At 45.7% G+C, this 23,070-nt stretch overlaps 1 protein-coding gene across 1 annotated transcript in view; it reads left to right on the top strand.

Annotated features, from left to right (window-relative positions):
- Positions 1–22,305, top strand: part of Ano2 (anoctamin 2) — a 332,547-nt gene extending 310,242 nt beyond the window's left edge. The window contains exons 20-24 of the mRNA XM_032906571.1: positions 1,490–1,642; positions 1,969–2,021; positions 3,807–3,988; positions 19,092–19,197; positions 21,408–22,305. Of these exons, the coding sequence (XP_032762462.1) occupies positions 1,490–1,642; positions 1,969–2,021; positions 3,807–3,988; positions 19,092–19,197; positions 21,408–21,680 (767 nt within the window). The 3' untranslated portion in view covers positions 21,681–22,305. The remainder of the gene's footprint in view (positions 1–1,489; positions 1,643–1,968; positions 2,022–3,806; positions 3,989–19,091; positions 19,198–21,407) is intronic.
- The last annotated feature ends 765 nt before the right edge of the window (positions 22,306–23,070 follow it).

The raw sequence follows: 23,070 nt of genomic DNA, 5'->3' as shown, positions 1-23,070 counted from the left end.
GTGGGAATCCGAATAGAATGGCTTCCCTGGGAGCACATTTGCAAAGAGTGCCCCACCCCCACCCCACTCCCACACCTTCCCCACCCCACCCCAGAGTATATAGAGCTTATGGCTTTACAACAACGAAAGACACTTGAGTAGGTAGTCCCAGCAGGGCTGAGCACTGGCTGCTGCAGGATTGTCGTGTGGGGGCATTTTGGACCTGGGGTTAGAGAGGCAGCTCAGAATAGACTGAAGCACCAGTGTGCCAAAACGAGGAATCTGGATTCTATTCAGTAAATAAAGGGGATTACATGGAAATTTTTGTAAGTAGGAAGGCTCAGGTGACAGGGTTTGTGTGCTGCTAGTCTGGGAAGTCTGGTAACAAGGAAGGTGGCTGGGAGGTTGTGGCAAGGGTCCAGGCCGAGCAAGGCACCTTGCAGCTGCAGAATGGCTGCCATACCTTTGCTCACTGTTCCTACTTCTCAGAATGTGCTCTGGCTTCTCCTAGTTACACACACACACACACACACACACACACACACACACACACACACACACACACTCTTCCTGGATGCTGCCAAGATCATCCCCATGGAGACTTTGTTTAGTCCCCACCTGAGTGGACGTCAGCTCTGTCTCTTCTGCTTCTCTGACTCTAGCACATTCTTTTCTTTTCCCTCTTGGAACACATTTGCGAAAGTCCTGTTGAACGTCTTTACTTATCTCTGCCCTCTAATCCCAGCTCCTCCACAACAGGACGAGGCCTTTGCCTCCCTAAATACTTGGCACAATGCCTGACATTTTTCCAGCCCTCAATAAATGTGTGATGAATGAATTCTTTCCAAATAAAAGCAATGGCTCTATCTATGGAAAAGGAGACCCGAGCTGGATCTGGTGGTGCACATGAATAATTCCAGGGTTTGGGGTCGGGTAGAGGGTGCAAGAGGATCAAAAGTTCAAGGTCAACCTAGTCTATATAGCATCAAGACTCATCTCTAAAAGGGGGGGTCCAACTTTGAGAGGCAGGTTTTAAAGCTATGCTAAGGGCTGACAACCTATAGCATGAGGGCCAATTTCAACCTACTTTGTAGACTGCTTTTGTAAATAAAGCTTTATTGGAAGCACAACCACACCTGGGAGCAATGGCAGAAGCTGTGATAAGGCAAGACAGATCATAGATCCCAATATATTTTTCCTCTTCGGCTACTTACAGGGCTTACCAACCCTTAAGTTAGCTACATATGATTAGTTTCTGGAGGTGAGAGATAGAAGATAGTGTCCCAATCACACATCAATTCATTCTGTCAGCTGTGAGAAGAGAGGGAAGAAGGCAAAAAAGGGGAAGTTGGGGAGGAAGAAGAGAGGGAGAGAGGGATCGAGGAAGGGAGGAAGGGAGGAATTAAGGAGGAAAGGAGACCCTGATAGAGAGGACTAGGGGCCACAGAATAGGGATGGCCTTCGCTTTCACAACTCCCTCCTGAAGCCTCTCCCATGTGCTCTCTTCTAGTCATCCAGTTTGGTTTTGTCACCCTTTTTGTGGCCTCCTTTCCTCTGGCCCCCGTGTTTGCCCTCCTCAACAATGTCATCGAAGTGCGGCTGGATGCAAAAAAGTTTGTTACAGAGCTGAGACGCCCAGATGCTGTGAGGACCAAAGACATTGGTATGCCCCTCCCCTCTTTGAGACTTGGCATTCCTCCCTTCCCCTCCTCATAAGGCTCCTTCCATCTGCTCCACAGAGCTCAGGGGGACAGCACAGCCCTCCAAGTTCGTTCTTCAGCCCTTGGAACTTCTGTTTCCTTCCTTGGATGTGGGAAGGCCAGCAAAAGTCATTTAACTACCTCAAGTTGTCCCCTAAGCTTCCAGACAGGGGCACCTTAAGCTTTTCTGCCCAAGACCAGTTCTGGAAGTGTCATCCCATTCTGGGGCCTAGCTGTCTCTGACCCCAGGGTGAGACTAACCAGAGTTGTCTGCACGTCTGTCTTACAGGAATTTGGTTTGACATTCTCTCCGGAATTGGCAAGTTCTCAGTCATCATCAATGTAAGTGCTTGCATCCAGAAGGCCTTAGCTTTAAGGGAGGAGCTTCTGGAGAGCCCAGCCTTCCAAGCAGGAACCAATCTCATTACCTCACAGCTTCTCCCCATTTAGAGCCTTGCTTTAGACACCCTCCTGCTTCGTGGTTATACAAGCCTTGTATGTAACTCATGCTGCTGCCTGGCAGTGTAGTTTAGCTTTAAATTTTATTAAGAGAAGGGCAGTTATACATGTGACTGTATGCCTTGGCATTACGGGTCAAAATCAGATCTTTTTGGAGCCAAAACTAACGAGAAAGAATGTGCCTTATCTGCCCGTCTCTTTCCGTTCCGTTTCTACCCTTTTGAACCTGGAACGTTGCCTGGGTTGCAATTCCTGACTATGGCTCCTCAACATTGTCTTGGCAAAGCCTTAGTCACTCTCATGGACTGGCGTGCCCTGTAGGTTAAGCTAGGATGAGGAAGAAATGGGGTGCTTGCCGGACTTACAGACAGGGCAGAGAAACGCCTTTGCTTTTGCCCTCTGGATGAACAGTGGCCTGATAGGGCCTCTCTCTCGATCTTCCTTCCAAGAAGGCAGCAGCCAGCTAGGTGTACATCCAGAAAGCCACAGTTCATGTTCCCTCAGGAACAGAACATTAATTTCTAACCCAGTTCCTTGACACCTGCCCACACATTATCAAGAGTTTTGGGGGAGAAGTGGGATCAGTCTGCTGCAGGTTGAACGTTTAGATGTAGGAATCACCCCTTTGGATGCTTAGAAATAAAGCACAATGGAAAAGGGGATCAACTGTCAACTTTGGGCCATGTCTACTAGAAAAGAGACCCTCAGTGTCAGCTACATTCTGTCTGTGTTACAGAGTGACATGGAGGTTTGCTTCCCTGGCCCCTAAGAGTCTTGCTTATTTATCAAACCACCAGGACATAGGAGTTACATCTACCATGTAGGGACATTCTAGAAATGACATGGGATCATGGAAGGACAAAGAAGTGCCCAGCAAATCAGCTATGATAATCATATGTGTGTTATTAATTTTCAAATATGGATATGGCCCACTTATGTATATACATCCAGAAAAAAAAACCTAAACCAGATTTTAAGGGGCCTTAATTATTGTGCAGATTATAGTATAAACAGCTGCCAGAAAGAATTAAGGTTCTCCTCGCTGAAAGTAACTCCAAGTCCAAACATGCAATCACTCACCTACATTCAGCTTGCTCTTGGCCATGTAGAGCTCTTAGACACCCTGTATGCCGTGTGGGATGGGTAGGGCCCATCTAGCAGGCCCAATGCCTCTTTCCTCCTGTCTCTTCCCTTTCATAAGATGCGAAGAAATAGCTTCTCTCGCATGAAGCAGCACTGCAAAGTGTCCGGAGATGACTCTGATTGAGGACACTGTGTAACTATGTCCCTGGCTCTTTAGTGTTCCCTCAGGACATTTGCACAGGGCCTCCAACTCCCTTGCCCAATCTACCAGCTTTACTTCCTCTACACCGAGCGATTTTTCTCAGAATACCTTGAATCTGTTTTGGCTCAGCCAACAACAGGATCAATCCAAGTATCTTCGAGGTGCACCAAAGTGTCCAACACTCAATACTGTCATTCCCTCTGTCCAAAACTGTGAGCTGTGTGAACTTAGGGACAGGTTCTTAAGCATACTTCCATGTCAGTGCTTGAAGTTTCTCTTGATGGTGTGCCCAAAAGTGGAAAGTCCCTTAGTCACATGTCCCCTGTGCCTCCCAGACACCACTCATTGAGACTTGTCCTTAGTGCTTGTCATTCTGTCCCCAGGCTTTTGTCATTGCTGTCACCTCCGACTTTATCCCCCGCCTTGTATACCAGTACTCCTATAGCCACAACGGGACGCTGCATGGATTCGTGAACCATACACTCTCCTTTTTCAACGTCAGCCAGCTGAAGGAGGGGACACAGCCAGAAAACTCACAGTTCGACCAGGAGGTTCAGTTTTGCAGGTAAAATAACCTGGGGGAGGAGGGCCAGGAGCAGTAGATCCGAAGAGTTATTTAGAGGACCTGGAGGGACCTCATTCTTCTCAGTCAAAACAGTGAAAAGATCAAAACTTGGAAGATCATATCATATTGAAAGTGCTGCCATATTTCACGGCTTCCCATGGTTCTTGCTATATCCAAACTCAGCATTTTGGCCAGTGTGACCCCAGGAATTCTGACACACTTTATATTATTTCTCATTTCTATCTTCTCAGTTGTCCCCCTTAATTAAACCTTCACGGTCGAGCTCCACACTATAGTGCTCCCTTTTGCCATCGATTTCATGGGTGCTGAATTTGATGTTGGCCATGTTGCATTGCCAATAATGGTTGGAAACCCTGTTAATAGTTTTCACCTTCCTCCTGGATATGTTCTAAGCTGGTATTTAGAAGAGGTAGCTGAGAGACAACACTCCAGGAATCCCTAAAGCCGAGATACAGAAAGCTCTTTGTGACTTCTCAAGGAGAGCTAAAGAACAGAGGGACAACAGGGGATAATTTGTTGACCTTCAGGACCCTGGCAACATGACAGTCTCAGCCATGCCTTCATCAAAGACCACACCCCACATATTGCAAACACAGAGTAAGAAGCCAGAGGGAGATGTTGTGGGACTGGCAAGGATTGCTCTGCCAACCCTCTAGTGTGTCTTATTGCTGGTACCCCATCAAAGCAGTGTTCTACTTTCCGTTTCCTTAATAACATATATGAATTATATATATATATATATATATATATATATATATATATATATAAATGTACTTTGACAACTCTGTCCTGGTTTCCCTATCTTGTCTCTTCTACTGCTCTCACTGATCCCCACCTTTTCTAAGTAGTCCCCTTTCCATGTTTTTTAAAAAAATTAAAATTCTAGAACCTGCCTGTGAGAAGTACATGCAGTATTTAGCTTCTTGAGACTGACTTGTTTTCTTTTCCCTGATGTTCCCCATTTTTAACCATTTTGTACAAATGGCATAGCCTTGGTGTTCTTTATGGCTGAATGCAACTCTCTCTGTGTGTCCGTCTGTCTCTACCTCTGTCTTTCTCGGTTTCTGTGTCTCTGTCTCTGTATCTGTCTGTCTCTCTGTCTCTGTCTCTCTCTGTCTTTCTCTGTCTCTTTCTGTCTCTCTCTCTCTCTCTCTCTCTCTCTCTCTCTGTGTGTGTGTCTGTATGTGTGCGTGTGTCTAAGCTGATTCCATTTCTTATTTATTGTGACTAGAGCAGTGATAAATATGGATATGCAGGGCCAGGCATGGTGGCCCATGCCTTTAGTCCCAGCAGAGGCAAGTGAATCTCTGTGAATTCAAAGCCAGCCTGATCTACATAGTGTGATCCTGTTTCCAAAAAAAAATAATGGATATGCATCTGTCTCTATGGCGTGCTCCCTTAGATTGCTTTGGAAATGTACACTTGAATAACCAACCAGACTCTTTGGTAGTTTTATTATTTCATATTTTTGAGGGACTCCATAGTGATCTCCATTTATATTTTTCATACCAGCATTGTTTGTTTTGAGGGTAAATATTCTGACCGTGGTGAGACTGGAGTCTTAGTACAGTCAGAACAGTGCTCATGCTTTCCCCCATGGGGCTCAGAGCCAGATGATCCTAAGAGTGATGCTTAAGCTCAGATCCACAGTCTGAGACCATCAGAGAGATGGTTTGGTCATCCCAACCCAGACAGCTTAGCTTGCTGACCTTGATTTAAGTTGATGGTCATCCTCAATCAGCACTAACTTTATGTAGTCAAGCAAGAAAAGGTGAAACAGCAGTGACCAGGCCCACAGCAGATCTATCCATTCATTTATATGAGCATAGATGTCTCAAAGGTTGTTACAGCTGGGGCTACAAAGTGCCCAACCCTCAGAAGTCCTCTTGCATGCAGATTTCCTCCCAGTCTAGGCACTGCCCAGGCCACTGAATCTGGCTGGTTTGCCAGACTGTCCATGGTGGTGGACTTTGGTCTGTAGCTCCAACAGCCACGTTCTCTAGCACTGAGGGCCTGTGCAAGACATTTCTAGTAAGATATGTGTGTAACCATGGGCCTTTTAATGCCCAGCCCAGTTCCTGAATAAGGACATGGAGACTACTTTTATTTATAAGCTTTTGGCCTTATAGCTAGGAGTTGTTTCCTATTGGCCATAATTCAGCCGTCCCATTTATTCTAACTAAGTTCTACTACATGACTGTCCCCGCCAGCGGGGACCCAGTTATTCAGGGTCCCGAAGAGGCTTTCTACCTGTGGGCCAAAATGGGGGTGAAGAGAAGAAGGAGACCAAGCAAGAGTTCTGTTGTCAAGGTCTCGTTTATTGAGAGGAATGTACAGCATTTAAAGCTCTGAGGCAGGAAATGAAGCAGGAACTGAAGCTTAGGGTGGGGGAGTTTGGGAAGTGCCCAAGGATATAAGGTGAATCACTACACTGCAAGATATCCTCCTATAACAAAGAGGCAACAGTCTTCCGGGGACATGTTCTTTGAAAAGGTCGAACCCTTCTCAGGAATCTGCTCAGGGACATCCGGTGTTTTGCTCAGGCTGAAACATCCTGTCATTGCTCCCAGGGTCTTCCTGGGAGAGGCTCTTAGTTCAACAACCTCAAGTCTGTATGGCAGTCAATTCAAGGTTAAACCTCTGTGGCCATGCAGCCCAGAGTCAAGTAGCCACCTTGAGCTATGCATTCACAAAGCGGCTAGGCCCAAATCCAATACGGCTCACTGCACATGACTGGTTAGTTACCTTTCTTTCCTTCCTGGCTTGCTTCTTCCTCCATGTCGGCGCCAGCACCGACACGGTACCGAGAATCGGGCAAAAGCCTGCGGGATGAAAGAAACACACACACACAGGTTATTCGTGTCAAGCCAGAAGAGGAAGAGCGCTTCTGGTTTCTTTATTGACCAAACTATATATCCAAAGAACACCACTTAGCAGGTATCTGTCAAGCACAGTGGGGAACCCTGGCCGAGACTTTGGTAACAAAGGACCGGCTATGTGACCTGAATAAATTAGGAAAATAACCAGGAAGGCCAACCTAATTCTTTGACTCAGGTGAGAAGTACCTGGCCAGACTGCTGGCAGTTGGGGACAAAAGGCTTCCACATGCAAAGGCAGGGCTCAGCAGGGGTCAAACCTTGTTGGAGACCCAGAAGGGTCTTGTTCCCGCTGAAAACATTCCATGAATGCAAACTTCTTGTGTCCTAAATTACAGGGAGAGGCTTTTGATCCTACAATCTAAGACAAAGGCCAAACAGTGACAAGGCAACTAGGCCCAAATCCAATAAGGCTCCCACACCTCCATGCATGTCTGGCCTGCTGAATCTCCCATGCCCGACTCTTTCCCAGAGTTCCTCTGTCTTTGGAAGTCCCACCTTTGGAAGTCCCAGCTTTCTATTCTGCTTACTGCTATAGGTCATAGGTTTTTTTATTTTAACCAATCAGAAGGTGATGTTTACAAAATACCAAGGCAAGAGATGCTTGACAATACCAAAATCCAGCCTGAATCAGATCTTTACTGGATCAGAAATCAGCATTTGAATAATTCAAGGATAATATTTACACAGTGCACAAAAAAATTATTCCAGCATATGTGTCTGCTCAAGTGTTGCCCACAAAGTCAGTCCATAGCTTTTCACTAAACAAACAGGCCCTGAAAAGCAGTACTTCTAATCTTTTTTGTTTGTTTTTTTTTTTTTTTTTCGGACCTGGGGACCTAATCTTTTTTAATAACTGGAAATAAATAATTTTATTAACTGGAAGTGATTGTGGAAATAGTCCCTTAATGCTTCAGTCTCTCAAAAAGAAATCAAAAGAAGCAGGTAAGGCTTGGGAAACTTCGGGGTTCTCTAAGATTATAGATGTTCCTGGCGACAGACCCTGAACTAAAGTTCAGATCAAGTTTCTCCAGGAGCACAGACTCCCAGTGTTATGCAGTGAGAACCAAGGCCAATACTATCTGTCTCTTTAGCAGGTCTAACAGCACCTATCAGTCATGAGCACCAGGGGTCTTTCTTCCACCCTGACTTTAGGTCACCCAGTAGCAGTTACGTTTTCTAAACACCATTGACTTTGATGGATCCATACTGGGAGCCGGGTGTAGGTCTAATTTTGAATGAGGTTTAATTCAATCAAACAAGTCAAAACCCATTTTTTATCTCCCAGTTCTACCTTAGTCAGTGCTGATTATACGTTCAAGCTCCTCGTGATTAGTATCAGCCGTCCTGACCAATCAAGCAGGGTTTGTTTTACTCATCCTATAATGCAAAGGCTCAGGGGCCCGAAGTGTTGTCAGGACATGAATCAGGACACACAGCTGAGGTTCCTGCATGTGCTTTGAGGTCTCTGGATTTTCCAACCAGTTACGCACAAAACTCTGACAGTAGCTTCATAGTTTCTATACAGGTAGATGAAATTGTGCGGATATTACCTGTTCGTGACTATCCCGAGGATGAGGAGATGCCTCAGAGGGTAAAGCTATTGCTATACAAGTGTAAGGATCTGGGTCCCGATCCCCATACTCACGCAGGACCCAACACAGTAGTGCAATTCTGTAATTCCAGTGTTCCTGCAGGGAGACAGTAGGCAGAGACAAAAGGATCCCTTAAAGGCTAGCTAGGTATACAAGATGTCCGACAAAAAATTATCTCAAAGGAGATGAAAAGCAAGGACTGGTACCACAGGTTGTCATCTGTGCTCCTGTGAATACAAACATAATACACACACACATACACACACACACACACACACACACACACACACACACACATACACACACACACACACACACACACACACACACACACACACACACACACACACACACACACACATACACACACACACACACACACACACACACACACACACACACACATACACACACATACACACATACACACACACACACACACACACACACACACACACACACACACACACACACACACACACACACACACACACACACACACACACACACACATACACACACATACAACCACTAACACACACACACACACACACACACACACACACACACACACACACACACACACATACACACACATACACACACACACACACACACACACACACACACACACACATACACACACACACACACACACACACACATACATGCATATACACACACACACACACACACACACACACACACACACACACACACACACACACACATACACACACACACATACACACACACACACACATACACACACACACACACACATACACACACACACACACATACACACAGAGAGAAAAGAGACAGAGACAGACAGACAGAGAGATGGAGAGAGAGAGAGACAGAGAGAGACGGAGACAGAGAGAGACAGAGAGAGAGAGAGATGGAGACAGAGGGAGACAGAGAGAGAGAGTAGGTACTGGGTGGGGGAGATAAAGATGGGGAGGGAGAGAGAGACTTAATTAAAAAAAATGAACACTGCCAATGAGGGACAGAATTATCAGGAGCTCTCCTTCTGCCAAGAAAATGCCTCTTCAGAAACAGGTCATCCTAAGATCAAACTGGAATGACCTTTGGAGCAGTCAAGGAATTCAGTACCAGTTAGGATTGTGGGGTCATTGTGCAAATGTGTGAAACCCTGGTGCAAGCTCTGTGATACAGAGCACCACAGTGCCTCCATTCGGAAGTCCAGATGAAGCAGAGGAGTAGGTGAACAGGTTGTTTATGATGCCACTCTAATAACTTCTCCTGGGGTCAGTGTGGTGACAGTACCTCACTCAGACCTACATGTTTGGGGGTAAGCATTCAAAAGAGATCGAAGAGAAAGAATGCAGAATTCAGTGGCCACAGAAATAATCTGTTTTATGTTTTGGCTTTGTTTGAGAGGCGGTCTTCTTGTGTAGCATGGTTGGATGAATAATTATAAAGCTTAGACTGGTGTATCTTAGATTAGCTGGCTAATCTCGTGCCAACTTGACATACAAACTAAAAGTATCTGAAAAGAAGGAACCTTCATTGAGAAAATATTGCAATAAGGTTTTCTTAACTAGCTATTGATGGGGCAGGGGCGGTCCAGCTCATGGTGAGTGGTGTCATCCCTTAGTGGTCCTGGGTTCTATTAAGAAAGCAGGCTGAACAAGCCACGGGAAGCAAGCCAGTAAGCAGCACTCCATACTCGTGGCCTCCACATTAGCTCCTGCCCCTTTTGAGCTCCTGGCCTTTGGTGATGAGCAGCAATGTGGTAGTGTAAGCAAACTGAATAAACCCTCTCCTCCCCAACTTGCTTTTGCGTTATGATGTTTTGCTGTGGCAACAGAAACCCCAACTAAGATTTTAACACTTTTTTGCCTCCTCCTCCCCACAAACGCATGGGCATTTGAGTCACAGAAAAGGATATACAGATAATTATTTTTGTCATGTTAACTTAGTCATGAATCTTTCAGTTTTGGAAGAATACACTTAATAGTGAAAACGTAAAATCCAATGTGAAGCCCCAGAGCTTCTGAATATGATTTTTGTGTAGAAGTTCACTGAGATGCACAAACTTTTGGGGCTGGTTTTGCTGCATCGTGTTATTTCTTTGCAAGTCCTTTATAATGAAGCGCCAATATATCCTAAGAATTTTTTCCTCAAGATTTATTAATTTATTTTATGTATATGAGTATACACTGTCATTCTCTTCAGACTCAGCAGAAGAGGGCATCAGATCCCATCATATGTGGTTCTGAGGCACAATGTGGCTGCTGGGAATTGAACTCAGGACCTCTGGAAGAGTAGTCAGTGGTCTTACCCATTGAGCTATCTCTCCAGCCCCAAGAAATATTTTTAAAAAACCAGCTAGGATTACAGGTGTAGGCTACTATTTCTGGCTTACAAATGGTTTAGTTGGAATTCCATATTCATATGGCCGAGCTAGTCTGGCTAGTGAACGGAATGAGGGCAGCAGTAATAGAGAATGAGGTGCCAAAGGGGATGTTAGGCAGTGAAGGGGATGTACGAAGAGCACTGTATCCAAGAGAGAAGCTATAATGAGGAGAAAAAACAGATGTCACATCCAGAACCTATTGGTCACAGGGATGTGTGTGGAGCCTCCGTGATGTTGTCTCTCTGAGTATAATTATGGTGATTGGCTTATGTTGAAAATGAGATGCCTTATTCAAATGTAAGTGGATGTCTAGGCAACAGTACAACATATGGTCTAGGTATAGCATGCCAAATAGGGTTAAGAAGGTTAAGAGTTGTTGATGAATATCTACTTAATGTGGGTCTTATGAAAGAGAGAGAGAAAGAGAGAGAGAGAGAGAGAGAGAGAGAGAGAGAGAGAGAGAGAGAGAGAGAGAGCGCTATGCATACAGTGGAGGGACTGATATAAATACTGTGGGAATCAGATGCGAGTGTGTAGCCTATAGCCCAGCTTTGTAATTGCTTTGCAGCAGGAAATGAACTTTACATTGATTTTTCTGGCAAATAGCCTTGAGAACTTGATGGCCCTTCTGATTCTCCATCATCAACAACCTCTGGAGATACATATACTCACATAAAACTGACGCCTTGGTCTCCAGTCTAACCGTATTAGGGCTAGAGATTTTTAAAATGGCAGTAAGCATTAAGACATGTCTCTAGCTGCCCATTCGCAATGGGCAAAGAGAGGCAAAGCCGCCATTTCTGGGGACATTCTCACCTCAGCCATTGAACTACTCCAGCAGGGCTCTTTCTTAAACAGTTCCAAGATGTCGGGCATCAGGCATGATTAATGGCTGTTTGACAAGGTCAAACAGGAGGCTGAATAGTGTCTCAGTTCCTGGCTCAGCAGGAAGGAAGAAGAGAGTTCACAAGGACACACATGGGCACCATCACCTCAACTGAACTCTTTGGAGGTGTCGACCATGCAGAAGCAGGCATCCTCATTTGGCTCCGGCTACACTTAAGAGCTTCCATATCCCAAGGCCCTGTGCAAAGCCTTTGAAGAGACAAGTTCCCTTCCAGCCTGTGGCTGTCTCGTGTCTGTTCCGTGTAGCAGCAGAGGTAGCCCGCTTTCCCAGGTGTCGGCTCCCTGATCTTTACCAACTGTTGGATTGACATGGTTCTCATTAGGCCCTAATTACCTCTACCGTTTTCCTCTACCAAAAGCCAGTTTCAGAAGGCGTTTTAAAGTGGCTCAGAGGGCCTGAAAGTATTGTACATAATTGCTTCAGCATTAATATGACATTCAATTCCAGTGAGGCTATTTAAAAAGGTTTTTTTTTTTCCTCACACCACTGTTTGGAGTCAAGAAAGACATTCGCTAACTGATTCATTGTAGAGCTAACACTTCATCTAAGAAAAAGTCTTTCTTGATGGTGGGTGACCTGCTTCTCAGTATTGGCTCCTTCCTTCCCTTCAGCACTTGGATGTTTTTGTGGGTTGTGGCAGATCTCACAGTCGCTGGCTACCCTATGGGTGAGGATAGACCGAGGACAGTGACAACTAAGGGAGTCTCTTTCCCTCTCTGTCTATGTATTTGAGTGGTTCAGATATGAGATGTGCCCCCAAGGATATACTTGGACGCTCGGTACCTGGCTGGTGTTGCCCTTCTGGAAGGTTGCCAAACTCCTGAAAGTGAGGCAGGTGTTTCTGGAGGAAGTGGTTACAGAGATTTGACGTTTAGAACCCTGCCATACTTCCTGTCCAGTCTCTACTTCCTGATGGGATTGGATGTGAACACGTTCCTATGGCCGTTCTTCCCACCACGGTGGACTGTCTCCCCTCACACTGTGAATCACAGGCTCCCCTCCCTTTCTTTGGTGGGTTCTGTCAAGTATTTTATCACAGTGGTGAGAAAACAAAGTAACAGAGCCTTAGTTTCTATGTCTGTAAATATGAAGGATTTTCAAGAAATCTAATGGTTCATTAATATATGAATATAGTGCTAGAAAAATCTGAAATGCCGCAGGTTCCTACTCCAGCAACGTCCTGCTTCCAGCTGAACCTCTGTGCAAATCCAGCATCTTCCAGCAATCAGCAGGTGGCATGCATGTGAACCTTACCCCATTTTCCCATTTCTTTAGCATAATAGGAATTGCAGAACCTTGAAGCTATCATTCCATGGGTTTGTCTCATAACAATGAAACATAATTTGAGTTCATGGAAATCGCATTTATTTAGGTAATGTCCAAATTTAACTCCATCCATGGAGTTTTCACAAAATAATATTAATATAATTTTAAAACTAAAATAAAATGTTGACTTTTTAAAAATCGGTTTTACCTGTGATATGGCAGTCCGCCCCAGTTAACACTGTAATTTTGCTCTTAAAATCTCAGTATGAAACATATCAGAATCAACTGATTATTGCTAGTAATTACATCTTTTTAAAATTATATGCCTCTACTGCAGGAATGTAATTCAGTGGCAGAGCGCTTGGCTGGTATACACAGAGACTTTGGGTACCATTCCCAGCACTGCAGAAAAATTTATGAACCTCTTTCTTATAAAAATAATTCTGGGGGTTGGGAACTTAGCTCAGTGGTAGAGCACTTGCCTAGCAAGCACAAGGCCCTGGGTTTGGTCCCCAGCTCTGGGAAAAAAAAAAAAAAAGGAAAAAAGAAAAGAAAAAAAGAAAGATAATTATATCCTAGTAAGAGCACCAGTGGAAGGGGAAGCCCTGGGTCCTGCTAAGACTGAACCCCCAGTGAACTAGACTGTTGGGGGGAGGGCAGCAATGGGGGGAAGATGGGGAGGGGAACACCCATAAGGAAGGGGAGAGGGGAGGGGGATGTTTGCCCGGAAACCGGGAAAGGGAATAACACTCGAAATGTATATAAGAAATACTCAAGTTAATAAAAAAAATAATAATAATTCTGTGTACATATATCTGTGTATGAAAGGAAAAGGCCCCCTTCACAGTCCCACCCTAGACTTTATCTCCCAGGAGATACCACTGTGCCCCACTTTTGATGTGGAAGCTTCTAGAAGTCACATTAACCAACACTGTTTTATTAAATTCTCACTGTGTCTTCCTTTAACATTGAGTGTACATGCACACCTGTACACATGTTTTTCATGCTTGGGCTGGAGGGCAGGTGTGTCCCTTCTGGGACCTTATCCCTGTGGTACATGGCGTACTGGTTTCTTTTTCTGATTTAGACTGCTAAGGTTCAGAGACACGATGTACCTGACTCACGTAGAAGGCAGGGGCAACTTAATGCCGCGTGTCCTGCTTAGGTGACCTAGCTGTCTCGTGAGTCTTGGAAGACTCAGGAGCAATTCTTCATACATAGCATTAAAGCTCAAGGACAATAAAGCAGAAATGGAGGAAGGTTGAGTGTCTCCAACTGATATGGCTAAAGTTAAAATGCTGCTTCCTTTTGGGGGTAGCAATGGGCATGCTGGAAAACTGAGGCTGCCCAGAGGAGACTGTTGGAGGTCATGTGACAGGATGGGGATGGACTAGGAAAGAAGCTGTTCTTCCCACGTCTCAGGATGTCCTCCAGCAAGTCTCTCCTGTCTTGTGCCATTTACCTAAATGTAATCCTAAAAAAAGGTCCCTGTGGCCGCCAGTGTCTGCCACCTCTCATGGTCATCTGAGTCATGGGTCTGGAACTTGAGTGTCCCAAATCCTTCTCCAGAAGCCAGAAGGATTGAGAAGGGTTGTCTGGGTGCCCTGTCTAAAGCCATAAGTCACCTTTAGCGAAATGAGAATGAATAGTTATTACAGGTCTGCATCCGTAACCCACAAATCCAGAACACGAGACTCAAAGAAGTCTGAAAGGATTTGTGTTAATATTACATCACAAGTGGAAAATTAAACACTACAAAACATTGCTACGTGAACGCCACAATTTAAATGTACCGTATAAAACTATGTTCACTTTATGTGTGAAAGAGTATTTGAACCATCGATGAATTTCACACTTTTGCTTCAGGCCCATCCCCAAGATGCCTTAAATGTAAGCAAAGATTCCAAAATAGGAAGAAAATTTGAAATCTGTGATCCTTCTAGTACTCAGCGTTTCAGATAAGGGACACTCAACCTGTACTGGGTGCTTTCTCCTGAAGGACCAGGCAGTGTGCCGATTTGCTGAGTTGATACATACCTAGCCTCACTGGGAAGGAAGGCTCAGGCTAACGTGGATAAGAACACTGGGTCTCAGAACATGCAGTAACGTGGGCGACGGCTGTGTTAGTCATCTTCGTGTCGCTGTAACAAATACCTGGAATGAGCGATTTACAATTTATAAAGAGAAAGTGTTTGTTTTGGCACTGGATGTTTTGGAGAGAATTTTCTTTGGGCCTACAGCAGGGAAACACGTCATGGAAGGGACATGTGGTAGAGGAAGCAAGAGAGAAGAGGAGAAAGAGCAAGGGTCTCACAGCCTTTCACACCCTAGTTGACCAAAGGACTTCCAATGGGTTCCCACCACTTTAAGGTTCTACCGCATTCCAACAGAGCGACGAGGTGCCAAGACTTTAACCCTTGGGCCCTTAGAGGATAGTCAGAAGGACTCAGGATCCAAGTGCTGGGAGAAGCTTCAAACAGTCACCCGATGTCTCAAGAACACACATTTCCCTCAGCTCTGGACTTGGAAAACAAGCACCACAGATCATTACCACAGCGCTTCGGGACAATGAAGCCTATTAGCCACCTGTCCTCTGAAGATACTTTTATTCTTAAGGCTAATTGTCTCTTTGTTTAGCAAGTGTCTTCTAGCTACTTAGAGAAAACAGTTGATAAGCCTGACTTCTTAGGATCAAATTTCAGAAGAAGAAAATAAATGTTATGTAAGCTGAACTTACATTGGCATGTAAACAACCAATTATGTACCCAGTGGCACAGGCTTACTGGAATCCTGCTCTTCAAAAGATGAATCACGCTTCATTAGCGGATTGTGAAATGGCTCCAATGGGTCACAAACAGCCTTTGGAAGGATGGGACAGACCAGAATGGAGTGGACGGAAGTACATTCCAGGGTAGGCTAGGGTAAGCTAGAGCAAAGTATCAATTCATCACACACAGTAAAGTTTACATTCTGTGTTATATTCTTTTCAGTAATAGATATGTCTACTCATTAGTGTTAAGTAGGTTGTTGTCACCGGAGGTCAAAGAGTTATTTTAGAAGGAACGTGGACAGATGTAAAGGGTGTCAAGTCCCTTATCACTATTTTCTGTGGTGTGGCTTTTCCTTCAGTGCAACCCCCTTCACTCCTCCACGCGTAGAGCTGTCTTCAGGTCCATCTCTCTGGACAGAGCTCTGCCCAGTCCCTCCACTTCCACCACCCCAGATCCTCCATCACACGAATGTGCCTGTTAGAGTCAAAACATGTTTTGGACACCAGGGGAGGGCAGAGCAACAGTTTTCAGAACTGTTATATTTCTGAAAACTGTGGTAAGTTAGTAGCCGAGTTGGAAGCTGAATTCGATTATTTATGGATTCTTTTCAGACTGGAAGGGGAGGAGTACGCAGTGACTCTCATACCAAGCTCAGCGAGCAGCTGTTCCTTCATAGCCAGTGCTAGGAAAGGGGAGAAATGGGCTGTCCTTGTAGCCGAGTGACTGGACCGTGCATGGGGACGGATGTCCCCATAAACAGCAGCAGGGTGGTAGCCTCCTCTGGCATTGGAAAGAAGCAGACCCTGTTTTACATGCAACAGAAAAAGGGGCAAATCTAAAAAGGTTTTCCTCCATTCCTAAGACATCCTATTCATTTTGACTTACATGCTTCCACTCCCCCTTGCTCTGACTCCAAGTCTCTGTCTCTTTCCCTACCCCTTTCCTTCCTCCCTTTCCCCCTCCTCCCTGGTCCTTCTCCCTTTCTCTACGAGCAAGCAGTCTGCATAGCTTTCTATGTTGCTGTCCTCAGCCACGGATGAGCTGAATGAATACCTTGGTGCTCTGTGGTGCTCTGCTGGGCTGCAGTTAGCTCTGCTTTTCAGCCAGATGTCAAATCAAGCTTGCGACAGCTGCAATCAGCTGTTGGAAGTGGGGGAGCCAGGCAGTGAGGGAGCCAGGCAGTGGGGGGGAGCCAGGCAGTGAGGTGGGAGCTCCTGGCTTCTTGCCAAGCCCTAGTGGAGAGATCCGTGTCTGTTGTATAGCGTGTCTTTCTGTTGCTGACTCCATTGCTCCAGCCTTCTCTTTGTGTATATATTCCTTTCTGTTCTATCCTCCTCCCACCTATTCTTGGAAACTGGCAGCCATTGTACTGATACCCAGAACTTGTGCAACATTAGTTTCTTCATGACAAGGGAAAGGACCAGAGACCCTCCATTTATGAACCCACCTTCAACTTCAGCTGTTGACAAAGTGCTCTGTGATAATGGGGAAGAGCCTGGATCCCGCTAGACTTATATCCTCGCTTCCCTCTGCTTCTTGCTGGCCTTGAATCTCTCCTGGGTCATATACTTGAATTCTGAGTCCACAGGTTCCTACCATGTATGCTGCATGGGATACCTGCATGAGTGTATTAAAAGGATTGAAAGACAAAAGTGCAGAAAAGCCTTTTCTTTTTCTCCAGGCTATAAACATTCTATGCATCCAGTCCTGCATATGATGCCTCTCCCTGGGCAGTCTCTTCTCTGCCTTCCTTGGCAGACACACACACACACACACACACACACACACACACACACACACACTACTGGGTAGTCTGATACTATCCCGACTCTTTCTCTACCCTAAGGGTTGCCATTGGAAAACTTGTTGAACTCCATCGAGAGAATGGGTCTGTGAATGGTCACAGTGCTGCTACGAACCCTTGTCATTTTTCCAGGATTAGAAAAGGAATTCTCTGTGACATGAGTCATTGCAGAGACAGAAAACAAAACATGCTATTTCCTCTGTGGGCCTGAGAAGGAGGTGGGGGCTCACACCAGGCATTGATATTTAATAGAGCATATAGATAAGTCATGAAGATAATTAGAGAAAGACCGTTGACCAAATGGTTATTTTATGACCCTTCCCCAATTCATTCACCCTTCCGCTTGGACTGCGTTGGCTTTCCTTTGGCTTCAGTGGTATAGCTGGAAATCTTCAAAGCTGTTGCCTTGAGGAGGACTCTGAGGTGACTTGCTAGTTGTGCATGTCTACATGGAACTGCTACATAGCACCATATGAGGCATCTGGGAGCTCCTAGCAGATAACGGGAGTCATGAATGTGGGTTCCCCTGAGAATTACATCCTGATACCAGAAGAAGCTTTAGGAGGTGTTGGGGAGGGAGAACAGAAAAAGATATATCTCTAGGTTGACTTTTGTGGACTTTGATTTTTAATTCCATAGACAATTATTGGTTGGACTGCGAATTTCTTTTTTTTTTTTTTTTCAATCTTTATTAACTTGGGTATTTCTTATTTACATTTCTATTGTTATTCCCTTTCCCGGTTTCCAGGCCAACATCCCCCTAACACCTCCCCCTCCCTTTCTATATGGGTGTTCCCCGCCCCATCCTCCCCCCATTACCGCCCTCTCCCCAACAATCACATTCACTGGGCGTTCAGTCTTGGCAGGACCAAGGGCTTCCCCTTCCACTGGTGCTCTTACTAGGCTATTCATTGCTACCTATGCAGTTGGAGCCCAGGGCTTTAGGTAGTGGCGTATAGACTGTGAACTTCTGCTGTCTCCTATTTCCCAAGTTTAACAGCCAAGATCTCATCTGTTGTTCAATTCTTGAGATTTTATTCATTGAAATATCTGCTTCCCTTCAATACCCAGTCTACTATTTGTTTATATTTTAACTTTACTTATTTACTTAATATTCTCGTGTGTGCACAGGTACATGTATGTGTGTGTAACTGAGTGTGTGTATATGTGTACACATGAATATGGAAGGCAGAAGCCAGCCTCAGGTTGTTCCTCAGGAGGTGTCCATGTTAGTTTTAAGAGATCGTGTCTTTCAGTGGGACCTGGGGCTTATCTATTAAGCTTGGCTTGTTGACAAACATGTCCCAGGAATCTACCTATCTCTGCCTCTCCATTGCTGGAATGACAATCACATGCCACCACTCCACCTTTATAGAGCCAAACTCAGGCCCTCATGCTTGGGTAACAAATACTGACGAGCTGAGCCATCTCCCCATCTCTGTCGCCACTCAGTCTGAATACCATATCTTTCTTTGGGCAGGTTCAAAGATTATCGAGAGCCACCATGGGCACCAAACCCATATGAGTTTTCCAAGCAGTACTGGTCTGTTCTGTCTGCCCGTCTGGCCTTTGTTATCATCTTCCAGGTGAGTTATTCAGGTGAAGACCAACCAGTTAGGATGCAGGCTGCCCAGGAGAAGACAGTCATAGTACCATGCCTGTTCCTCACAGCCAGATGCTTAAGGGACAGTCATTCTTAGTATCTGGGTGCATGTATGTGGCTTTAATACCTCTGTGGGACACCCAGACTAAGGGCCCTGAAGTCCTTTGTACAAATGACATCACATTTTCATGTAACCTACCAATAACCTCTCATGAAATGTAAAAATGTGGACAGGCCTAAGAAATATGGACAAGCACGTGTGTCTGCCGGTGTGGTTTTGTTCTCTGTTATTCTTGATCCATGGTTGGTTGAATCTGAGCATAGTGGGCAGTGGAGACAGAGGCCCACTTGTACTCTGTGACATAGGGAAGCTCTCATGGGGCAGGCGGCAATAACTGTAAAGCAGGAGGATTCCCCAGAGAGAGCTTCTATGAATGGGTGGACTTGGCCGAGAGATAATAAACTCCAGAGTAAAGTTATCGAACAGATGTAGAGTAAGTTGCAAAGTGGAGATAGTTGCCCACTTAAACTGGAGAAGAAAAAAGAAAGTGGAGAACCATTGAAACCAGAGTCTCAGCCCTGAGACAGACAAACAGCACATCCCTTCTGTCAGCCTGAGAAAGGGCTCAAGTTCGGAAACTTTCCTCCTGAGCTCTTGGGTCCCTCCTTTGTTAGCATTGTTCGCTATGGAGACATCTGGCTAGAAGGCTCTACAGAGTCATCTAGCCACCCCTGGAATGAATAGCAAACTCGAGCTCGGTGATTCCTATCTTTGACAATAGCCACAGCTCCAGTTGCATCGCTGAGATTCTCTGAGCTCCAGGGCCTCCAATTCCCACTCAGGGTCTTGTTGATCTTTGAGCAGAGGCCAGAGCACAAAGCCAGATCCTTTTCTCTTCAGCCCCTTTGGCTTTTGTATTCCCTAAAGGCGGGTCTCTGGGGGGCTCTAAGGTATCCTGGCCTTCAGACTCCAGCCCCGGATGTAGAAAAGCCCACCAGCTAATCTTTCACCTACAGAAGACACTATTCTTCCCCCGGAGAGATGGGATGATATGTTTGAAAAATTGCCTAGACATCCCTGTGCTGCCCCCCTCCCCTGCCACCTGCACCCATCTCCTCACTTGCCCATATGTCACATGTCACAGGTCACTCACATAGGTGGTGGGGTAGAAGAAAAGCCTAAATACCTGGGAGCCTCTGAACACAGTTGCTACCAAAGCCTTCCCTTGAGTTCCCAGGAGCATGATGTAAAATGCAAGGCCTGTTACCACCTTAGTTTCCTAGAGGGGAAAGAGAAGACACACAAGCACATAGTTCCCGGACAGAAAATGATCACAAGTTGAGGAATGTGCTGGATGAATGTGTAGGATTGATAGACTTGACAGATGAGCAAGAATCAGAATATGTTAGCTTGAATTGGCCCATGCCAGTCGCCATAGCCTGATATTCATCACTCAGAGAGACTGCTCCCAAGAAAGACTTTCCTTGCCTCCCTGGGTATCCCAGAGATGGGTTCAGGAGGAAGGAAGCCTCATGCAAGTGTGTACAAAAGCCTGGGATCAGCCGAAGAGAACTGGATGCAGAGAATCCTTGGTGTCTGCAGAATGAGCAGGCTGAGCTGTAGGAAAGTTGGGCTAAAGGCAGATCGGTGAAAACACCTAAGCTCCTAACCTGGTATTGAGGGCAGAAGAGACAGAAGGGGAGATGAATGGGACAGTTGTCCAAGAGGTAGGCCACTGTGCTCTGTGGATTCTTCCTTGGAGATCCCAGTCTAGAGCAAGTCTAGAAGTATGAGGACCAAGGACACGTGAGGACACTCGTGGTTGGTGCCACAGTGCACTAGGGGGCTTTCTGAAGGGAAGACACATGAGGTAGCTGCTACCTATCATGTTTTGCCATTGCCAGTATTTGATGTGTATTACTACGTCATTAGTACTCATAGCTGCTCCGTAGATTGAAGAGGTAATCATTTTACTAATGGCACACCATTATCAGTGAGGACACCAAGGAGCATTTTGGCTCATTGGTAAAGGCCATTCAGACAGTGAGTTGCCTGTTCGTTTCCTCCTTTCTCATCCAGTCGTCAGTACCAGGGTTGTCCCTCTGAAGGGTGAGCTGGTGCCCACTTATGACCCCATGTATCACACCAGCAAGCCCAGGCCCACCAGTCATGTCTCTTCCTTGTCTCGGCAGAATCTAGTGATGTTCCTGAGTGTCCTCGTGGACTGGATGATTCCAGATATTCCGACAGACATCAGCGACCAGATCAAGAAAGAGAAGAGCTTGTTGGTAGACTTTTTCCTGAAGGAGGAACATGAGAAGGTCAAGCTGGCCGATGAGCCCGCCCAGAGGAGCCAGGGAGGTGGGAATAGGAGCAGGAGGAGCCGTGCAGCCAGCTCTGCACCATCAGGCCGGAGCCAGCCAGGCAGCATAGCATCCTCAGGGTCCCAGCACACCAACGTGTGAGCCCGGCGTTGGCAGCAGAGGAGGGCATGTTACGGCGAGACGCATGCGCACGCCATATGTTCCTATAACACAGTGGCACACCTCTTCTGCTGGGAACTGGCTTATGGGTGTCTCCAAAAGGAAGTTACAGAAAGGGAAATAAAATGAGAGCGTGCAGGACGGAAGGGAACCATACAGCTTCTCAGAAACTGGAAGCTTCTGTTTCTTTTAGGTCGTCTTTTGAGTTGTGTCCTTTCAGGGAGTTGGTACCCCATGGGGGTTGCTTCACCATAGAATTCTCTGGGGTTCTTTCTTGTACTTCACCATCATTTTAGGTGAAAAAAGTAAAGCGAGAGCCCTGTCCGTACTAGCACCCACTATAACTGATCACTACCCCCGTCCTACCGTCACCCTGAAATAACCTCTCAGGGACACGTGTGACTGGGGCCACTACAAGGCTGGGCAGATGCAAATGAAGTTACAGGATGGATTTCCGTGGCCGTTGGACTTGGTGGTAAGGAACAACGGTCCTATCCAAGCTTATCTGCAGCTTGTGTGACAAGGACATATACAATGCAACTAAACACTGTTTTATGCAAGTTCAGGTTTAAAATAAAATAAATGAAGTCTTTTTTTAAAAAAAAAAACCAAACCGCATCTCTTGTCTTTGATGCTGTGTTTCTTCTCCTCCCCTTCCTCCTCTATTCTTTCCTTTTTCTTCTGCTTCCCTCCCTCTCTTCCTTTCTCAAGCTCTGTTCTCATAAAGCAGGCAATAGAAGAGAGACCCTCCCTGTCTGGCAGAGCTTACATTCTGGGGACAGGAGATGAACTGTTGTGTGGTAATTTTAGATAACGGTAAATGCAATGTGGAGAAGTGCTAGGTAGATCAGGGTGAACAGGAAGCATGGGGACATGGCAAGTGCATGTTCACTTAGACCTCATCCACGGGGTTGATCAGAAAAACGACCCATGGCTCCAACTGCATATGTAGCAGAGGATGGGGTTGTTGGACACCAAAGGGAGGAGAAGCCCTTGATCTTGCCAAGACTGACACCACCCCCCCAGTGTAGGGGATTGTCATGGCGGGAAGGGGGGGTGATTGGGTGGGGGAAAGGGGATAACATTTGAAATGTAAATTAAAAAGTATCTAATAAAATTATTTAACATAAAAAAGAAAGACTGTAAATAATGGAGATTAATGGGAGGTGATAACTTTCTTTTCCCTTATTAAAGCAAAAGGGAGCAGTCAGGCCAGGTAAGGGGCACTATCAGGAGGTGTAGGGGCTCTAATTAACACTCATTGTAGAGAACCAGGAGGTACATATTGAAATGCTAACACAGTCAATTGGTGGTTGCTCTCCAGGACTCCATGGGGAGATTTCCAAGAAGAGTTGAATAGAAAGGCTAGAGT

The sequence above is a fragment of the Rattus rattus genome, chromosome 6 (genome assembly GCF_011064425.1).
Source record: "Rattus rattus isolate New Zealand chromosome 6, Rrattus_CSIRO_v1, whole genome shotgun sequence".
Taxonomy (NCBI): domain Eukaryota; kingdom Metazoa; phylum Chordata; class Mammalia; order Rodentia; family Muridae; genus Rattus; species Rattus rattus.
This window is presented reverse-complemented; position numbering and strand designations above follow the sequence as displayed.